The 21,836-nt window shown below is 45.6% G+C and overlaps 1 protein-coding gene across 1 annotated transcript in view; it reads left to right on the top strand.

Annotated features, from left to right (window-relative positions):
* astn2 (astrotactin 2) overlaps positions 1–21,836 on the top strand; it is a gene marked incomplete at both ends in the record, with an annotated part of 261,038 nt that overhangs the window by 144,804 nt on the left and 94,398 nt on the right. The window contains 3 exons of the mRNA XM_084442591.1: positions 13,983–14,067; positions 15,065–15,139; positions 17,352–17,489. Of these exons, the coding sequence (XP_084298717.1) occupies positions 13,983–14,067; positions 15,065–15,139; positions 17,352–17,489 (298 nt within the window). The remainder of the gene's footprint in view (positions 1–13,982; positions 14,068–15,064; positions 15,140–17,351; positions 17,490–21,836) is intronic.

Here is a 21,836-nt window from a genome sequence, read left to right as displayed (position 1 = left end):
TTTAGCTAGTCTTGGCAGGCCAAAGGAAATAGCAGACCCCCCTCTCCCCCCCACAGCTAAAAATGATGAGTTTCCACCCCCAGACCTTCTTCAAGGTTGAGTTTGAAAACAATTCTGTGGGACAATTTTGGACTGGAGTTGCAATACAGTCGGGGTAACATGAGAGGTAACTCGACCAGTAAATGTGGCTCGGCTGGATGTTTGGGATCAATTGGGATTTTCTGGAGCTCTGTCTGTGTTGTCGTTTTTTTGCTAGGTTTTGTGTTTGTTACGTTCTGCTCCATTGTGGGTTTAAACTTCTGACACTTCCGACCCTCCTCTGGTTTGACCGACCTGTTGGCGTGACCAGATTATATATCTCTGTGGAGAAACATACACACACACACGCATGCAGGCACACAAACACTTACAGCCTGCCACCTGGCCAAGTTAAATGAGAATGAGTAATTTGAACAGCGTCTCTGACTTATTAAATCAGTCAACACAGGCCACTCTGGCATAGCCCAGTAACTCTCAACCTATATTTATGAGCCTTAATTGCCACGGGCTAACAAAGACTTAGAGTACCCCATTCTTTAACGACCATTAGAGTCAATGGCCTGCGGAGAGATCATAGTCCGGCGCCTCGCTGCTCCGAGTCGCGAGGCACAGTCACTGCTTTCGCCAGATGTGCGCAGTCATTCCTCCTACTTTTTAATTATCTCCACTTAGCGCCCGGTGCGCGTTTCGGGGGCCGTTGTCATGCAGATGCCGGGTCGTTGGCGTAGTCTGGTGCTCGTCACGGAGAGGGAGTGCGTGCACGGGGGACCCTTTCCAGCAGAAACCAATCAGCTCAGCCGCTCTGAGGAACCGTTAGCGCTCATCTCGCCAGGGCGGGGGGGGACCCTTCACGTAGTGCTCTGATCATTAGGTTTGGTCTCGAGAGAGACAGTCTGCTTCCCATGAAGGGGTGGGGGGGAGGGGGGGGTGGTGGGAGGGGGGGCGGTCACATTGAGAGAAAAGGTACCTGTTAAGTAGCGTATAGAGTGCAGAATTGAGTCACCGTAGGGGTGCAAATGTGGGGTATCGGGGGCCAAACCCATGAAGCACAGAGCCTTGAAGGGAACGTTGAAAGCTGGGAGGGATTCAGCAGGCATTTGATGCTGGAGGTTGGGCTACCTGCAGTACCAGTCACGTGGGTGCTCTGAGATTCAACCATAGCCCATTTCCCACTTCCTGACACACTCAAAGGTGCTGTAAAGGTCGGTGTACCACAGACGCTTGAGCATGATACTGTATATCCCTAGAGTGGGGTATATTTTCACGTTACATTAGACGGTGGGATCTTATTAAAATGGATTACAACCGGTAATGTATGTGCAATCGCTGTCGCCCTGCACAAGGGCACGCGGAGGGCTGATGCATAATGCAATGCGGCGCGATGCACTCGCCACACATGAGCTGTTACAGATGTGTCTGGGTCGCGCCGCACGCGTGGGCGCGTTGAGGCGCGGACGCCGCGGGTTCGAGGGTCATTCGTGGGCGCCTGCGTGCATGCGTGTGTTTTTGTGTCGGCGTATGGCAGGATAACGCGCGGTCAGATCCAGTTTTTCCTAGCGCTCTAAATTGAGAGAGTAAGTGTCGCGGTGGCTGACAGCCCCACAGTACGGATCGAGCGTAATCTGCGCTTGTCATAGTGCTTTATTTTTGGTTATTACCCACACAATTTTCTGGCCTATAAAAATTCTGAGCATGACAAGGCGGAACCGACTGTCTACAGCTTGTCACCCCGTCTCTCCCCCTCCTCTCCCTCCCGCTCTCTCTCCCTCCCCCTCTCCGGCCCTCCCTCCTCCTCTCCCATCCCTCCTTCCCGAGACGCGGCGGCGACTGTTCCTTGTCTGTAATTGGCAATGAATGTGCGGCGTCTCATGCGAGCGCTTCTCAACTCGCCCGGACAGGGAAATTAAAGTCGTTCTTCAAAAAAGCACTCCATGTTCTTCATCACCCTCCTTCAAGCTCACGAGAAGAGAGCCCGGCAGAGAGAGATGACAACGCAACGCCTTTTTTTTTCTGTTCTCACTCCTCACTTTCACTCTTTGTTCCTCTATACCACGGCTAGAGCCCGCACCTCATTTGAATGTGTGTGTGTGTGTGTGTTCGTGTGTGTGTGTAAGTGTGTGTGTGTGTGTGTGTGTGTGTGTCAGTGTGTTTGTATACAAAAGCGGGGTTGTGTGAGGGTAGAAGAAGGAGTGAAAATGGAGATGTGAACAGGAGCAGGTTTATTGTGGATGTCAACTTCCGCGTTACACAAACAGCCAAGTGTGTGTGTGTGTGTGTGTGTGTGTGTGTGTGTGTGTGTGTGTGTGTGTGTGTGTGTCAGGGATGCCTTGAATGGATATAAAGGAGACTGAGATGAGAAGAGGGTATAGAAATAGAAAGCAGCGTACATACACTACCATGGCAGGTACTGTACAGAGTAGTAGGAGTAGTAGTATGTACAGAGTGTTCTCTCTCCTATGATGCTTCTAGCCTCTCCTACTCTGAAATGTAATTGAATGTAATGTATTGCTTTATAAATGTTCTTAGCCGGTAGACAAACATACTCCTGGAGCTTGCTCCATCGCCTTGTTGAGAGGGGTCAGGGAAGAATTTTTACAGCTCACTTATCTGGCCCCCGGGTGATTACTGTTTTTTTGCTTCCCTCTGGAATATGTAGAGAGTGGGTCGTATGCCCACCTCCCTTGTTCTCTGTAAAGCGCATTGTGTTGCCTCTGGGTATGAAATGCGTTATACAAATAAAGCTTTGATTGATTGATTGAGAGTAGTTCTACTAGGAAGGTTTTGAGTGTACATGCAGGAAATAATTATCTGATCCCTTGCCGATTTGAAGTTTGCCCACTGACAAAGAAATTAATGGTCTATAATTTTAATGGTAGGTTTATTTTAACAGTGAGAGACAGAATATTAAAAAATAATAAACATCACATTATATAAAAGATACAAATTGATTTGCATTCGATTGTGTGTAGTATTTGATCACCTAGCAAAACATGACTTGGTGGAGAAACCCTTGTTAGCAAGCACAGAGGTCAGATGTTTCTTGTAGTGGGCCGCCAGGTTTGCACACATCGTAGGAGGCTCCCTCCACACATTTCTATGGAATTAAGGTCAGGAGACTGGCTAGGCCACTCCATGACCTTAATGTGCTTCATCTAGAGCCACTGCTTTGTTGCCTTGGCCTTATATTTTGGGTCATTGTCGTTCTGGAATTGGATTTCCAGTGTCCTGGCTGAGGGAAGGAGGTGGTCGCCCAAGATTACAGGGTCCATCCTCCCCTCAATACGGTGACGTTGTCTTGTCCCTTTAGCAGAGAAACACCCCCAAGGCACAATGTTTCACCTCCATGCTTGACAGTGGGGATCGTGTTCTTAGGATCGTAGTCAGCATTTCTCTTCCTCAAAACACGGCAAGTCGAGTCGATGCCAAAGAGCTCAATTTTGGTGTCATCTGACCACATCACCTTCTTCCAAGCCCTCTCTGAATGATAAACCCTGGACTCACACGTATGCGTTGCTGTAGGCTTTGCTTCAACACTTGACAATGGGCGGGCCTGACGCTTGCAACAACAACCAATCACATTGTCTAAAATGACTTTTTTGGAAAACCATAGCCTGTCATGTAGCTAGACGTCTTCATCCATCTTCATCCACTTATCCGGGGTCAGGTCGCGGAGGCAGCAGTTCCAGCAGGGGGCCCCAGACATCCCTTTCCCTAGCAGCATCAACCAGCTCTGCCTGGGGAATCTTTAGCCGCTCACAGGCCAGTGCGGAGATGTAGTCCCGCCACCTAGTTCTAGGTCTACCCCGCGGCCTCCTCCCAGCTGGACACGCCTGGAACACCTCCCTAGGGAGGCGCCCAGGAGTCATCCTCACTAGATGCCCGAACCACCTCAACTGGCTCCTCTCGATGCAAAGGAGCAGCGGCTCTACTCTGAGTCTCTCCCGGATGACTGAACTTCTCACCCGATCTCTCAGGGAGACCCCAGTCACCCTCCTGAGAAAACGAATCTCAGCCGTTTGTATCCTTAATCTTGTTCTTTCAATCATGACCCATCCTTCATGACCATAGGTGAGAGTAGGAATGAAGATAGACCGGTAGATCGAGAGATTTGCCTTTTGGCTCAGCTCCCTTTTCGTCACAACAGTGCAGTAAAGCGACTGCAGAACCGCACCAGCTGCTCCGATTCTCCGGCCAAACTCCCTCTCCATGGTTCCCTCACTCGTGAACAAGACCCCCAGATACTTGAACTCCTACACTTGGGGTAAGGACTCATTTCCTACTTGGAGTGGACAATCCACCGGTTTCCTGCTGTGAACCATGGCCTCAGATTTGGAGGTGTTGACTTTCATCCCAGCCATTTCACAGTCGGCTGCGAACCAATCCAGAGAGTGCTGGAGGTCACAGGCCTCTCACTGTTAAAATAAACCTACAATTAAATTAAAGAACATGAATTTCTTTGTCAGTGGTCAAACTTACAAAATCAACAAGTGATCAAATAATTATTATCTTCACTGTACTTACATTTTGAGAATGTTTCTCTAGTTGTTTGTCGACACTATCTCTAAATTCCCATGTACTACTGAGTGTGTTAGCTGTGGTTTATCTCAAATGGAAAGCCTTGTTGCCTGCGTGGGCAGGCAAAATTAATATCGCTCCGAAGTTAGAACTTGTCCTATAGTGTGCTCCAGATTATTTCAAAAACACCATTTGGTGTGTGGGCGTGTTTTCTGTCTTTAGCCTTTTACCTTCCATTATCATTTGCAAAAGTGACCCTAACCGTAACCCTAACCCAGATCTCTCCCCACCACAGCTGCTTTAATTGTTCTTTTACCCTGGCTTTTCTTTCTGACAATAACTTAACACGTCCTTCCTTCCTGCCTGCCTGCCTGCCTGCCTGCCTGCCTGCCTGCTTGCCTGCCTGCCTGCCTGCCTTCCTTCCTTCCTTCCTTCCTTCCTTCCTTCCTTCCTTCCTTCCTTCCTTCCTTCCTTCCTTCCTTCCTTCCATCCTTCTTTTTGTCTGCCCCGTCTGTCCTTCCTTCCTTCCTGCCTGCCTGCCTTCCTTCCTTCCTTCCTTCCTTCCTTCCATCCATCCATCCATCCTTCCTTTTGTCTGCCCCTTCCTTCCTTCCTTCCTTCCTTCCTTCCTTCCTTCCTTCCTTCCTTCCTTCCTTCCTTCCTTCCTTCCTTCCTTCCTTCCTTCCTTCCTTCCTTCCTTCAGTAATTAATCTTCACCAAATCCCCCACCATCCTCTCCACTAAATCAGCAGCGTACTCTGTCTCTGACCCCAGCTGTTTTTAACGGCTCCCCGTCAGGCTGAGGAACAATAGAAACAATCCCCGCCATGTGCATCTCTTACCCTAATCCTAACCCTAACCCCCAGCAGGAGACGCCCTAACCTTAACCCACCACAGGAGACATCCTAACCCTAACCACCACAGGAGACATCCTAACCCTAACCACCACAGGAGACATCCTAACCCTAACCCCCAGCAGGAGACATCCTAACCCTAACCCACCGCAGGAGACGCCCTAACCTTAACCGACCGCAGGACACGCCCTAACCTTAACCCTCAGCAGGAGACGCCCTAACCTTAACCCTCAGCAGGAGACATCCTAACCTTAACCCCCAGCAGGAGATGCAGGGCTATCCAATAAGCTGTCACAGCCGTCTCTGACAGGGGAGAGACACACACAAAAAAAAGTCACTGAAAAAAGGGATCTAAATTCATTTCCTGCCCCTGTGAACTCGCTGAGACGCTGGATGAAAGTCAACTGCCTTGGAGGGAGATAATCCCCCCGAAACATTGAAGGCGGCAAACAAACAAATAAAACAGAAAATGCAATTCAGATCTGTTATGAAAATGTGCAGCATTATCTAATGCCGGTGGTGTTGAACGCTACCCTGAGGAAGAGTCAATATTTGTGGGCGACAAGGGACTTCATTGGGAGCCAGATCGTGATAGTGTGCAACTGTTTGAACTCCTCAAATACAGGATTATATCAGTGATCCATTAGGTTTTTTTTTAGCCTCCACCTGCCTTGTTTTAAATGGAATATGATGTCCTAGTGGAGATAAGGGGAATGTGTGAAATTATCATTTATCAACAAACAAACGAAAAAAAACAACATACAGTGGCAAGCAGTGTTGGGCAAGTTACTGGAAATGAATAATGAGCTACTGTTACTAGTTTCTGCTTTCAAAAGTAACTGACTTTACAAATTACTGCATATTTAAACAGTAACAAGTTACTAGGGAAAGTAATTTTTGGCGTTACCTTCTTGTTTTGTGTCGGAGTTTCTCCTTGTCCTTGGTCAGCGACGCTAGCACTGTGGTCTTTAATTTAGCTTTGTAGAGTTGTGTTGTTTTACTGGGTGTTTGTGAAGATTGGAAATGGTGGTAAAATGACTGAACTCATTCAATCACTCAATATAGTGATTTTATCCAAAGCGCTTTACAATCACCCACTCACACACACATACAGTACACATAACAATGGCTGCAGCTGCCATGCCAGGTGCTAGCCTGCTCATTAGTAGCAATTTTGGGCTTTCAATGTCTTCCCAAGGACACTTCGACAGGAGGAGCCAGGATTCCAACCACCGACACTATGATCATTAGATGAACCACAGAATCAGAATGATTCTCTCATGTGGATAGAGTTTTCACACCTGCACATAGAATTCACTTCACCAGACGGCCCCATCAACCTGGCCCTGCAGCTGAGAGGTACAACAGTATACTTGAATTTTAATTATTTTACCGCCTACTGTATATTACGGTCACAGCCACAGTCATCCATGATTGGATGGAATACGTAGATTTCATAGATTGCTTGACTAAACCTTAATTATAATGTCTAGTTGGGTACCTAGGAACTGGAATGAGGAATTGATTAGTGCTGATAAGATATATAGGACAAGCGATGACAATAATTCCAATGTACCTGTACCAAGACAAGAGTAAAGAGTAACTAGCCTATAAAAAAATTGGTAATTGTAACTACATTACGTTATTTAATTTGGAAGACAGTACAGTAACGTATTACTTTGTAACAGGTTACTCCCAACACTGCTGGCAAGTAAACACACACAGGTACACACACACACACACACACACAGTCATTACTACTCCCTGGTGTCACCTTGGAAGGATGGACTGTCGTTTGCCCTCCCCGACATTACGGTGGAGGTCACTGGATGAACGCCATGATCTCACTGCCCCCGCGCTCCGATACCCCGGCTCCTTGAGATCCACCCGCGGACGAATGGCTCTGGACCCGGGCCCGCTTAATCTGCCGCCCTTGCACACAGGCACGCACACTTAAACACACATGCTCGCTCACACACGCTCTCTCTCTCTCTCTCTCTCACACACACACACACACACACACACACACACACACACACACACACACACACACACTAGGGGGGGGGGGCGTACACGTAATGCGGATACACACATGACTAAAGATAAGCGCAGGCGCTCACACACACACACACACACACACACACACACAAACACACACACACACACACACACACACACAGCTAAAATCCCTGCATGCATCAATTGGACCACGCCAGCCTCTTCAGCCACCATCATGTCTGCTGCTGGCCCCTCTCTGCTGGGGAGGCATGGGAAATAATGGCCGTGTGTTCATGGCAGCTTCATAAAGACACAAGTTCCCTCCCTCTTCGCTGTAACAATACATTTACCCCGTGTTCCTTCCGCAACTAATAGGTGCTGAAACGGCTGGGTTGTTGTGGAACTAACTGTTTATCAGACCTGTTTATCCAACACACACCCACCCGCACACACACACACACACACAAACACGCATGCGCACACTTCCGTGGCCAGTCCCTCCCCACCTAGGAGATGATGTCGATGATGAATCTCCTCAAGGCTCCCAAGCAGAATCGCCTGCCCCTGTAAATTGTGTAACGTGGGCAAAAATATGCATCTGGGCAACAATATCTCTTTCCTGTGTCCAGGCTGTGAACCTTGAAATGTGAAAATGGCTCACATGGCCCTCTGCGAGATGGGAGAGGCATTCAAATGAAACGTGCTATTAATCACCCCCAGGTTGGCAGAGAGAGGAAGGAGATGATTAGTTATTGTCTCTGGCAAATGCTCATGCACTGTTTTTTGGGCCTAGTTTAGAATGCAGGAGGGAAGGAGAAAATAGAAAGGAGAAAACAGAACAATATTGCTGACGAATAGTTTCTCTCACTTCGAATACTTTTTCGAGGGCTTTGTTTTTTTGTTTGAGGTCGGATTGTGAGTGAAGTGAAAAGTGTGTGTGTGTGAATGAAACGCTCGTCATTCCAGCTGCCTCAGAAAGGGTTAGGGTGCGTTCTGTTCACAGTGTAGCACTTTAGCTGAATCCCAATCTGAGTGCGCAAACTACCCTTGCGGCCCCTCGCACTTGCGGCCTGAGGCCTGAGCAGTTAATTGACGTCAGCTGGAAGGGCCAGAGGGTGCAGGGCTGTGAATTAAATGGGTCAGCACTTCCAGCGGCGTGCCAACGATTCCCAAGCCAGTTTAGCTCAATGCCCCTCCCACTTCATTTTCATTGGCTGCCGCGTCCCTCCGACGCAGAGGCTGCTCTGACGCGCTCCTCAGCTCTCCGCTCGGCTCTGCAAATTGACCGATTGACGTCTGTTTTAATTTAATAATAATTAAAAAATTATGTTGGATGGGATATGTTGGCAGCATGTGGATTTCAAGATAAATGTTGTGCTATCTGCAAATGTCATCATTTATGTGTGATGCACTCGGATCATGACTCGGATGCACTCAAACAGTGTCACATGAGACGCGGTGCACTGTGGGTATTTTCTGCTCCTAAGTCCGCGAAATTGCGGACTTTCGGTAAGTGCGGTTAAAGTGCGCAAAATGGCGGCAGTGGCGCACTTGTGGACCTAGCAATTCCGTTTTGGGACCCTGAGCCCTTGTGGACTTAGCAGGAACACGCATGTGAGGCCACAAGGCCGCGAGTGCTCTGCACTTTCGCCTAAGTGCGCGATTTGGGATTCAGCTTTTGTTTTTGGGAGAAAAGGTGGAGGCGGATCAGCTCCTGGCCTGATGTGCTGTTCTGTTCCATATTTGCTGGTCTTGTTCCACTTTTCTCAACGATGGTCAATAATAAGTACTTCAAAATGCACTATTTCAGAGGACAAGAAAAGCTAAAATGATGGAGACATAGAAAGAAAAGGCCATTTCCATAATGTAAAAAAAAATGGATGCATATTCATATAGCCTACATTAAATTATATTATATCTCCACAAGTATTTACCATGGAAAATAAGCCAACTCCATGTTTGACAAACACGTTTTTACAATTCCTTATGAAAATTAATTATTTTCCACCACGTGAGTAATTCAGTTCTTGTAAGTCTAACGCACTCCTCTCTTAAGCGTCTAGCAACAATTATAGCCTAACTATAGAGATTAAGTAACGGAAGACAAAACTTTGTTTGTACTCCGCGTAGATCATAAACTCTTGATTATAAAAAGGACTCTTTGAAATCAGTTGAGAAGTGTAAATGTTATTTTGCTTTTTATCCCGGAAAAAAGGTCCTCCGTTTACTTGTTTTTGATTACAGGCCAGTCATGGCGTATCACACCAACGGACTGAAGCAGTCAATGTGCCATCTATGTTTATACTGTCTGTGTATGCCTCTCCTCACAGACAGCACTAGCTAGCTTAGGGTAGACCCTAGGTAATACACCTGCTGAAGGTCAACCTCATACAGTGACTGGTTCCTGTGATAAGCATGACACAGACAGACTGACATACAGAGTGTTACGCTTATGCGGTACGACTGGGGGGGAACCAAAAAGGCGTCAGAGGACAGGTAGGACCGTTCAGCCCGAGGGCGTTGTTTATTTGCGGCAGGGGAAAAGGGTATGTGGGAGAGTGTGTGGTGAACTGGTAGGCTTGGATATGAGGTGTGTGTCTAACCATGTGTGGTGCGTGAAGGCTATGTCTATTGTTAACCGTGTGCAAAATGAGATGGCTAGGCAGGTGTTGTAAAGATGTGCGTGCGCTGAAAAACAGTGTCCAGTCCGAGGTCAGAAAGAAAGAAAGGTTTTGATTGTTTTCCTATTCCACTATTTTGAAGTGCACTTACTGTACATTCATTGTGATATCCTGTATTAGTGTAAAATAAATGTCTGTAATATGTTTTGCTTCAACTCCTTTGTTGAATCCAGCTTAGTTTCACATACAATATTGTGTTATTGAGTTAAGGTGACCTGTACACACATCCTAGCTCTACAGAGAGATACAGTAGATGTTGGCACAAACTGCGTTGAACAGCGTGGGGTGGCTGAATTGGCAAGAAATGTGATTCTGTGAAGATGAATGTCCATACCAGCTGACACGCCTGATTTGGGTACGGGCTGTTTTGTAAACAGGAGAGAGCGTTATTTCCCAGAATTCTCCTCACTGAGGAAAGTGCTTTCTCTTCAATTAAAGCAACCCCGCATTTTTGGCTCTAAACACATTTGAGTGAACTGCTCATTTAATTTGGTATTCATTTAAAGATTTAATGTAAACCATAAAGTGTTATATATCAAACAAGGGGAAATCATTGCAAATTCTGGAAATGTGAGAGATAATTGGTCTGATATTCTCGCCAAAAGACGGGTATTTACATGTCATCTGTGTGTGTGTTTGTGAGAGAGAGAGGTAAAGGCGGAGTGGGAGAGAAACAGAGCGAGGGAGAATGCATCGTTAGAGCCTGCTCCCTCACAGACCAGGCCATGCATGGATCGGTTATGTCCCTCGCCATATAAACTCACTTCGTTCATTATTAAGCACAAGGTGGTAAAACGTGAATTAGATTTTATTACTCGATTTTAGTTCTCTGCCGTCAGTGTTATGCTCCATCAGGAGCTCAGGGACTGGTCCATGGGAGGGGTTCGCCAAGCCGTGCTAACGTTACAGCTAGCTGCCTCAGCTAACGATGACATAGCATTTTCAAAGGCGGTTTCATTAAAAAAAAAAAAAAAAGGGGGCTGTGGATAATGTGTTCAACCTAGATGTTCTTTTCCTGGTGTGGAATCAATAAAGTTCATAGAGAAAGTGTCTCTAGTTATGGAAGATGTAGACTTTTAAAAGGCTGTAAATGGCAATGTGTTTTCTGTTTTACCCTATTGTACAGCATATCACGCTATAGGTACACTCAAACAGACACACACATAAACACAGACACACAAGTACACACAGACGTCTTACTTCACACTTGTGTAGTTGATATACCCTCATGTTGCTATCACTCAGTTTATAAAAAAAAGTTTTCAATTACAAAGTTATAAACTTATTAATAAGTTTTGCAGACAGCCTCTGAATATTACATCAAGCAATAAGAACTGTTATGAATTACAATGCTCTTATCATTTTCCGAATGCAGTGAAGCCTGTGCAATTTCAGAGATATCCTCAATTGCAGACATAAATGAATACAATTTTACAAACCGACGCTTCTTACAATTTATTTGTGTAATTACATTTCACTTTTTACTTCTGAACCTGGTAGCACTTCGGTCAAAGTCTGTTGATTTCCTGTCTGTCATTTGTTTTCGAGAGCATTCACTCTTTCAGTTCACCAAAGCGTCTCATTTCGATCTGGACAAAGACTCTGCACTTGCCGTTCAGAATAAGGAGGAGGTAAAACCTCTTTCAGAGAGATGAGGAGGTTGACGAGGACAATGAGCACTGTGAGAAAGAAAACGGAAAGATGAATTCGACAGTACCTCCCGTAGAGCAGGAGGCCATTTTGAACAATGCGTCTCTGCAGAGGGTGATGGTAAATCAATGGAGGCTTGACAGTAAAGGGTGCAAATGGTGGACAAGTGGATGTATCTCACTTATGGACATTAGGCATGCATCACCGAGGGGGCAGTTAGGATTCCATGTCATCCAAGGTTTCTCTGGAGACCAGCAGCTCCAGGTACAAACCAGTGAGTCATGTCCATACCTCTTCACTGTAGCTCCCTCTATATCCTGCATTTAAAACACGTTTTTCATCTCAATGAGTGCGTTCTGTACATACGACGTTGGTCTGTCTCTGAGCACGGGACTGGGCTGAACAGTAGACATGGAGGTAGTAGATGAACTGGAGTTAGTTCGTGACTCATGCTCCGTTCTGCCGTTCCTCACCGGCTCACTGTCCGCTCCCATGCCCTCAATGTTCCTTTTAAACATCCTTCTCAAACGTGAGGGGGGCGTTCAGGAGCACAGCGGTGGTCGGGGCGGGCGAGAGACACAAACCCTGCTGAGCGCTAATAGTGGCTGCGTGGTGGGAGCAGCCTTCCCCCAACGTCACTGTTTGCTTTTAGTGTTTGTGTGTGTGTGTGTGTGTGTGTGTGGGTGTGTGTGTGTGTGAGTGTGAGTGTGTGTTTTATGAATTTAGCGCCTCATGTTTGCTGACAGATCATAAATCAGACACCCCCAGGCTCTCGCTAGAAGAGCCCTCTTTTCTCATAGTGTATTTGATATCTGGGCTGGATTAAAAAGGAAAGTGAGGATGGGAAATGAAAGATGGATACTGTAGCACGCTACTGTTTCCTCTCACCTCAGATATGAGCTTTCATCTGAACGGCGGGGTAGAGAAGGAGACCGTGAATTCAGTATCACAGGGTTCTGTGCAAAGCTTTGTATTCAGACGGTTCGCTGTTTTAAAGTCAAAAGGGTGAAGCTCTTTTGTCAACAGTGACCTTGGAACAGAATGCCCCTGGGACATAAAGCCTCTTCCACACACACACACACACACACACACACACACACACACACACACACACACACACACACACACACACACACTAGTTCCTTTTCATCCAGCATGTAAAACTACAAAATGATATGTCAGACCTCTCATTCTGCAGTACAGTAAAGATACCAAGATACTGTTCATACTCCATCCAGCCTTCCTGGTTGGTGACTTTGGTTCCTCTAACATGGATGAGGATGGCATCTTTAAACTTAAAGGGATCATTACACTGTCTTTATAGCATTTACTGTACAGCATTTTTTTTTAAAGAAAGTATTTCTTCCCTTCTCCATCCTGCTTGTCGCCATATATGTAAGCTCTAAATGTAATGGCTGCTTTCTCCCGGTGTGGATATCTGAGCTTCTTGGCAAAAACGTCATATCAGCACCTTCTTGAAAGAGATGGGAAATGATGCAGATGTTGGGTGAGCCATCTTCATAATTCAGCATCAATGCAAGCGTTGCAGTACTGTACCAGTAGCCCATCTTGCTGAATGTACTGTGATGCAAATGCGTTTTCCGACACATCGCAGTTGTTTGGGAGTTACACATAGCGCTAGCAGTACATGATGGAGCCTTCAATATGCATTATACGTACAGTATGTTATGAAGAAGGGGGGGGAGCAGGTGTCAGATTTGGAGAGGGTGTGAAATAGAGGGAGGGATGTAAAAGGCGAGGTGCAGGAGTGTTTACCAGGGATGAGGTGTAAATTAGAACACTGATTGAAACCGTGGAGGGGCGCGTGCGAATTACACGAGTGCTCTCACGCACAGAGAGGGGATTTCGAGGACTGTTGGGAGAACAGGAGTTGTTTCTGACACATCCCGAGGCGTGGGCGCGGCGTCACGGCCAAAGATATCACGGCGGTGGGCGAGGGTGCGATACGGTTCGGAATCTTAATTGGCTGGGGTGGGATGATACTACAGGTGCCGTAGAGATAGAGGTGAAGCTGCTGTATCTAGACTGCCGGCGCCCAGGAGCGAGGCGCTGAGTGCTAGCTGCCATGCCAGGTAGCATGCCAACTGATTATTGGACAGGCCTCCCCCGTGCTGATGGATGAGCGGGGAGGCTCTGGAAGAGACGCGGGGGTCATTTATTCGACTGCAGGGATAAATAAATATATCTGTCACTTTTGTACCCCCCCCCCTCGCCCCTCCCGCAGGAGAATGCAGCTGTCACGAGGGCTATTCCCCGGACCCCGTGCATAAACACCTCTGTGTTCGCAGCGACTGGGGCCGCAACGAAGGGTAAGTCCTGTACGCCGGCACGCCCGTCCTCGCAAAAACACACCGTCGCCTCGCTGAGAGGAGAGAGAGAGAGAGAGAGAGAGAGAGAGGGAGAGAGAGAGAGAGAGAGAGAGAGAGAGAGTGAGAGAGAGAGAGAGAGAGAGAGATCATTCATCACCTCACTGTGTGCCTAGTCAAGTGTAAGCCCTCTTCCTGACTCCGACTCATGCATGCCAATTAATTGGCCGGCCCCACAGCTGGGCCAATAAAATGCCCGCCTCCTATCGCTATGCAAATTCCCCCTGTTGTCAGTTGGACTCAGTCCCTCCTCACCAATAACAAATCATGTCCCGGTCCGGCGGTTTCTGCAATGGTGGATAATCTGCATTTAAAAACAGTGCTTCTCTCGGGCTGTATATATGATGACCTTGCCCATGTAACTTTCTGACACGCTTTACATTTATCAGCTCAGATGTTAATAATGTGTGCTTCTTCTGTGACTCTCCTCTCGAATTCAAATAGGTGTTATTCAAATGATGTACACAGAAGGTCCTTTTGTCGGCTATAAGAACAAACCGCTTTATTTCAGATAGATTACTGTGTATGCTTTTTAGAAATAATTGAAGAAGAAGTAGGGAAATAATATGCGAACAGTTCACTAATATGAGCCAATATAGGATAACTATATGTTTGTATGTCTGTTTTAGAAAGAAGATGTACTTGTGAGTTCTGGCAAGTAGTAGTAGCTCTTCCTACGTTAAATGCAATTATTGTTAGTCGCTTTGGATAAAAGCGTCTGCTAAATGACTGTAATGTAATGTAATGTAATGTTTGTATGTCTCAGTCATTTTCATGTCAACCCCAGGGAGACTAACCGTTGTCGTGGAAACTAATGGGGATCCAAATAAAGAATGAATAAAAAAAAAAAAAATGAATAAAAAGAACTGTAAAAAAAATAAAAAAATAAACATGAATAAAAGTCTTCTCTGACTTTGCCCTGGCTTTGTTCTGTCTGCAGCCCCTGGCCCTATGCAAACCTGGAGAAGGGCTATGACCTGGTGACGGGGGAGCAGGCTCCAGAGAAGATCTTCAGGTGAGAAGACACCATCCGTCTCTGTAGGCCGCGCTTAGCTGAGAGTGCATGTCTGGGTAGACGCTAGACGAACATCCTTCAAGCACACCCGTCTAGGGCGTCAAGTGGACCACACACACACACACACACACACACACACACCTGCCCCGAGGGACTGCAGTCAGCTTGTGAAGAATAGCCGAAGGGGATGTCCTGAATGCCGGCCTCTCAAGTGCTTCTAGTGGCCCTCTCTGACAGACCCTCTGCTTGGCGGGGACATTTCTCCCTGACATTTACCAACCAGGGGAAAGCACAAAGGCCCCATGCAGGTAACCTCAGCTGTCGCGTCAAAAGGCCCCGTTCAACACTCTAACCAGCACTTTGACGTTTGAGGTGTTTAATAATCGCTAAGGTCATTGTGACCTCGTGCAGCTTTATTTCAATGAAAGCCTGCCCACTGACATGTCATAATAGAGTGTTAAGAAGAAAAAAAGTGAGGCTTGTAGCGGCAACTCTTTGAAATTCTACGACGGTTCTGTTCTGTGGAGACAGATGAGATATTATAATTCAGTGTCAAATCGCTTTTCTGTCACTGGGTGTCAAGAGGTGGAGATCTACGCCGTAACACAGTTCTTTTTATGAATAAGCTACCCTCCCACACACACACACACACACACACACACACACACACACACACACACACACACACACACACACACACACACACATCATCATCAAGTGACTGCGGTAGAAGCCGGGATGCCTGCTATTCATTTATTTTCTTTTATTTACCTCAGCTGTCAACATTCTTGCCTGTTTTTTCTCCATACATTTGACAAAGCGGCCCAGCTTGTGTGCGCTTGCGTGTGTATGCATGCGTACCCGTGTGCGTACAGTACCTCTGCACGTGCGTGCACGTATGCGTGCCTGTGTGTGTGTGTGTGTGCGCGTGCTTGCGTTTGATTGATGGTGAGAGGCGGGCAGGCCCGATCAATGCTTGCTTCAGTGTCAGTGGATGAGCTCCAGCCGAGTCCCTGCCATCAGTGTCTTATTTATGAGTGGATGTGGGCATTGATCCCACCTGATTCATTGTGTTGCTGTCCATATCCCGGGTCAACACCAGTGGCAAACTGCCCACCGCGTTGAGAGCCTCTTAAAAGACGACTGACAAAGAGCTTATAAAATGAGATATCGGCTGAAGGCTACTCTGCGACTCGAGCTGCTTAGCATGGGTCAGGGGAGGCACAGTGTGCTTTTAAGTGATGCAGATTTGATAATAGCACGGCATACCTAGCGCATAGCACCCTAGGCTGGGCTCGTTAAGCTTGCAGATAGAACACTCAACACTGAAGTATTTATCCGTTCGCCTTCAGTCTGCATTGGGCCGGTAATTCATGGACACGTAGCTCACTCCGCAAGTTAGTATATCACCTAATATCCCTGTCCCCATTAGCAGAGACTGAAGATACATTTGCAGCTGGCTAATGACGCGGGTGTTTCAGAGGACATTTGCTGCTCTATCGGGAGTGACACAGCACATTTAAGTGCAGAACTTTAATACAGTAAGGGTTAGCTCATAGTGATTAACGGTTATAAACCATAATGAAATGTCAGGGTGAGGTGATGTTAATTACAAATGATAGAACTTGTCTTAATACTGTAGATCACTCGCACTGACAGCAATATATAGCTATGCAATATGCGCGCGCACACACACACACACACACACACACACACACACACACACACACACACACACACACAAACACAGTAATTTTCTATCATTATTAAATCAAAGAAGATAAAAGTTTGCCTAGACTAACTAAGGAAATGCTTGCTTTTGTACTGGTCAGATGAGGCCTAAACAATAGCATTACAATCAATATAGCCTTGTATTCTTTATTCTTCCCACGAACATAACAAGCACTGCAGTCATTTCACTGTGACTGTACACCGTACTGTACATTGCATGTGACAAATGAATGGAATCCTGAAAATCTTGAATCATTGCCTTCGATTCGAAGCGCCTTTTCTGGGTCGTCAAATTGGGAACACAGTTACAGCTGCGTCTCCATCGCCCGTCACCATTAATACAGATCTGAAAATGAAGTATCTCGTTAAAACAGTGTGTCAAAGGGACAATTTTTCGTCAGCAGCCGCCACGCCCACTATTTCATGATGGAGACTCGCGTCGTTATTGACACCGTCTGCATTGTCCCTGTTCCAACACCAGGTCGTCCTACAGCCTGGGCCAGGGCTTGTGGTTACCGGTCAGCAAGAGCTTCGTGGTGCCCCCGGTGGAGCTGTCCATCAACCCCATCGCTAGCTGCAAGACGGATGTGCTGGTTACCGAGGATCCCGGGGAAGTCAGGTCAGTTCAGTCTACCCAGAATGCACCACACGCTAGTGTCCAGACCAGATTGCCTCAAAAGATCTGGAACCGTAATCTTATGTTGTGCTGTTGTGATTTTTGAATGTAATGATATAGACCATAGATCAGCACCCCTACTACTGTATGACCTGTTTGATGAATACAGGCCCTGATGTGCAAAGACCTATTAGCGAACGCGCCTACCGGGCCCAGGCCCAGGGGCCCAAGAGCTCAGGGGCCCTTTGCATTTCTTGTCTTCAATGACAGAGCCCAAAAAATCCTGCTGAAAAACTGAAGCAATAGCCTAAATATTCACTTTGAAGATGTCACAGGAAATAAACCATTGTGATACTTGTGAAGTGAATGTTTATCTATAGTACTTCAGAGGGGCTGAGTACTCCATATGGGCCCTTCAAGTCTTTTGGGGAGAAATCTAAAAAGCAAGTCGTTGTTGAGTCCCTCGAGTCAAAACACAGCTGGGCAAAGCTGCTTTTATTGTGTTTTCTCTGATTATTTTCAAATTGGATGTCGTCTCATTGGGCAAATTACAAAATGTGATAAAAGAAATGGGTGGTGAGGGGCCCTTTTCGTATCTGTGCCCAGGGGCCCATCTTTTCATAATCTGTCTATGCTGATGTGAGATAAGACTTGTGAAAAGTTATTAACGTAATGGCTACGTTTGGGATTAAGGGAAGGTGAGTTCATTGTAGTATCTAAATCTGTGTTTTGAGGCAAAAACTGTCTGGAGACAAAACCGTACATCTCCCCCCCCCCCCCCCCCCCCCAAGACTAATTACCCAGTGTTCATCCATTCTACGGTTTCACACAACATATTTTCTGAGACTCACCCTTGCAAGTGATTTCATCTTTCATTCCGACCGTACCTCCGTCCTGCTATTTGGCCTAACACAGTGGTCAGCAGGTCGCCTGCCCGCCGTCCAACAACAGAATATGTTTGGCGTCTATGTGCAGCCCCATGCAGAGATCTACAGTGTCTGTCATGATGAGTTGCTTCATGGTTTTACAGACAATGCATTTCTGTGGCTCACAGATGTAACATGACATAACTGTTGCATGATACACTGGTAGATAACTCGGGCGAAGAGTTAAATAACACCAACTATGGTCCATAGTTGATGAGGGTATAATGCACTGACTAATTGCAACAGCATTAACATATGGAAGCAGCACAGCAAAGACATTTCATTAGCTATTCCGGAGGAGGAGGCCTAATTGAGAGGGGAGCACTCCCTGGGTGGTTGTGTGCATCTGTGCTTACGCCACAATGTTCTTATCCCACAAATAGGATTACTAACTCACGTTGAATTAATTAGCAGGCGCGTATGATTTTGCTCAACCCGAGGGCTGTATTATTGACAGGAGAGGAGGTGGGATGACTAATGCTTAAGATCAGTGACAGTTACTGCATGATTGTGCCTCTAGAACAGGGATAATCAAGTAAAGTTCTAAGAGGTCCATTTTGACAAAGTGGCCTCAAGCCAGGGTCCGGTGGTGATGCATGCGTTTTTTATGCCCTCAACACAGATTTGTTTCCTTGCATATTCCTATCAAATTATTGTATAGCAGCAGGTATGTTACTGTCAAATACGCATGGACGTTAAAATATTGTTCACTTCAGTTGTATGGTGCCCAACTTACTTTATCAAATGAAGTAGGCTACATTTTAACAATAGCCTACCTGTATTTCAACCTGTTTATTGACGCTTCACATTTAGGAGGGATTTCACATTTAGGAGGGATTATAAATAAAATGTCGGCTACTATAAACTTGAGTAAAATGAGGTCTACATTTAAAAACAAGGTAGCTTTTGAAATATATGAGACAAACAGGTTTAGAGCTACCCGCGGTGAGAATGAATATATACAACTCGGCCCATTCTTGATGGAACGCCCTATTTTCAACAACATCTATTTTTGTTATTTTAGAGCACGGCATGTATAGGCTGACGTTACTTCTGTCTTGTAGTATCTCACTTCCCTCTTCGTTTGTCGTTACGTTTCTCTGGTCATGCAGTGTCCAACTCCAACTAATGTTAGCAAGGAATCGCTCTGATTACAGTAACGTTTACGATAGCTAGGCTGTCACATGTAGACTGGTTGACATCAGGCAATGAACACGCAGATTTGATTGGCTAGCGACGCGTGAGATAGTAAACAAATGCCGTAATATACTACACAGGCTGTGCAGGCTCAAACTAGTTGCCTACGCTCCGTCAAAAGGGAGAAATTCTCATTGATTTATCGGGTTATAGACGCGGTCCGGATTGGATGGCTTCTGGGTCCGGATCCGGACCGCTGTCCGCCTGTTGGTGATGGCTGTTCTAGAGGGTTAAGTGTAAGTGCCTTCAGAGTTGTTTTGTGTGTGTGTGTGTATGTGTGTAGGGGGTCGCATTCAACTCAATCGTAATCAATCATGAACATCACGCCATGTGATGCCAAAGCGCATGCTCATTCATATTGATCCTATTGGTCATTATGGGAATGCTGGTGTTTCAGTTTGTACCCAGGAAACAGGTCATACTGCCTCGTTCTCCTAGTCTTGAGTCTGGCTCAGAGGCAGTGGTGTTGTACTTTGATGAATAGCTTTCATTAGAGGTTCAATTCTGGTTCACAAGTACAGGTAGAACACCTCGTTTGTGGACTTGGCTTTGTGGCTCCACAGCTCGGAAGATCAATTTAGGTTACAGCAATTTTGGGTTACAGCAACTAATTTTGTTATGCATGTGTAATTTTGTCACGTATGTGTGTATGTATGTGTCTATGTATGCGTGTGTTAGTGTTTGTATAAAATGGCATTTGTGTGCTAGTTTCTGTGTGGGCTTGTCTGTTTTTGTGTGTCTGTGCATCATTAGCGTGTGTGTGTCTGTGTGTGTGTGTGTGTGTGTGTGTGTGTGTACACTCACGTCTGGCAGCAAACATGTCTAATCTCTCCTCACTAATACAGCTGTCAGCTGTGTGAACGGACATCTGGACCCAGCAAATGAATTCCTGATGCAACAGCATGCAAATCAAACTGTTGATGGACACACTTTTAATGTGTGGATTCTTGCATTACACTCGCTCAGTCAGATTTGAGCTCCTTACGGAGTTGTCAAATGGGACACTTGCAGATAGAACTAAATGTGATTCTTGTAAGTCATTTTGTTAAAACCAGCAAATTTAGAGCACATGTGAACACTCACATATATCTTCCATATCTTTACACAGATAAATTAGAACGTGAAATGCTCCAGTACACGTATGTCCATTGTAGCTTGTAAAAGATGAAACATGTCTGTCAGGGATCCATTTGTAATACTTAGTAGATAATAAATAATAATAAACCTGCAAACTGGTCTTGGAGATTGTTGTCCTGTGGGAAAGTAACTGCTGAATAATTAATCAAGTGTAATTAGTATTTAACATCACACCAGGAACTAAATAATAACTTGGAGAACATTAATGAAGGAAACATACATTTTAGGACTGATTAGTCTACGTTTCAGAGGAATATGTTTAATGAGTTAATGCATCTAGCTAATGATGAGTTCCTGCTGCATGGGGAGTGTCTGTCGGAGCGTGCCGTGACTCATGAATAATGTCTTTTAATTATGCCGTTTTTCTTCTCAGAGGAAATCCTGTGGGGCAAAGCTCCCTACTGGTGTTCGCAGAAATATAGTATTTTTATTGGGTGCCACTGATATTATTCTTTTAGTTTCCAAAGCAGTCCATATAAAGTAGCTGTAATGAGGTGTTGTGATGACTTAAAAAGGTGAGAACCTCTTGAACTTCATTGGACCTTGAAAAAATGTGACTAATGTATTTAAAGGCAGCGAAACCAAAATACCAACATGTTTTTTTTTAGAGAGTTCCTTTGCCCACATGCATACATTTATACAAAAGTACTGTCAGTTGTAGCTTGGGAACACACTCTTATAGTGGCTCTAATGAATAATTAGCAAATGGCTCATTTCATTTCTTCCAAAAAGCGTTTAGAAGTATCTATGAGAGCAGCTCAGGTTTCAAATGCTGAGGAATATTAATTTGTTGAGCTGTGTTTGAAACTTAGTTAATTTATAGTCTGTTTTAATTATGTCCCTAAAGCCAATTATTCCCCCCGACAGGCTCTGGCATTTAAAACCAGACAGTAATCGATTGTAGGGGAGATTCATTCTCCGAAATTAATGCATTCACTTAACACAAAGAGAACCAAATAATATTACAATGGTGCGTTTGATTTATTTGCATTTGAATTAAAGGATTACTTGGATTTTTATAATTTGTTTAACTCTTTATTATTATAACCTAAATGTATTTGTCTTACGTACTGTATGTACACCTGAATTT

The sequence above is a fragment of the Borostomias antarcticus genome (assembly GCF_949987555.1).
Source record: "Borostomias antarcticus genome assembly, chromosome: 8".
Lineage (NCBI taxonomy): Eukaryota > Metazoa > Chordata > Actinopteri > Stomiiformes > Stomiidae > Borostomias > Borostomias antarcticus.
Note: the sequence above shows the minus strand (reverse complement) of the source record. Positions and strands in the feature narration are given on the sequence as shown.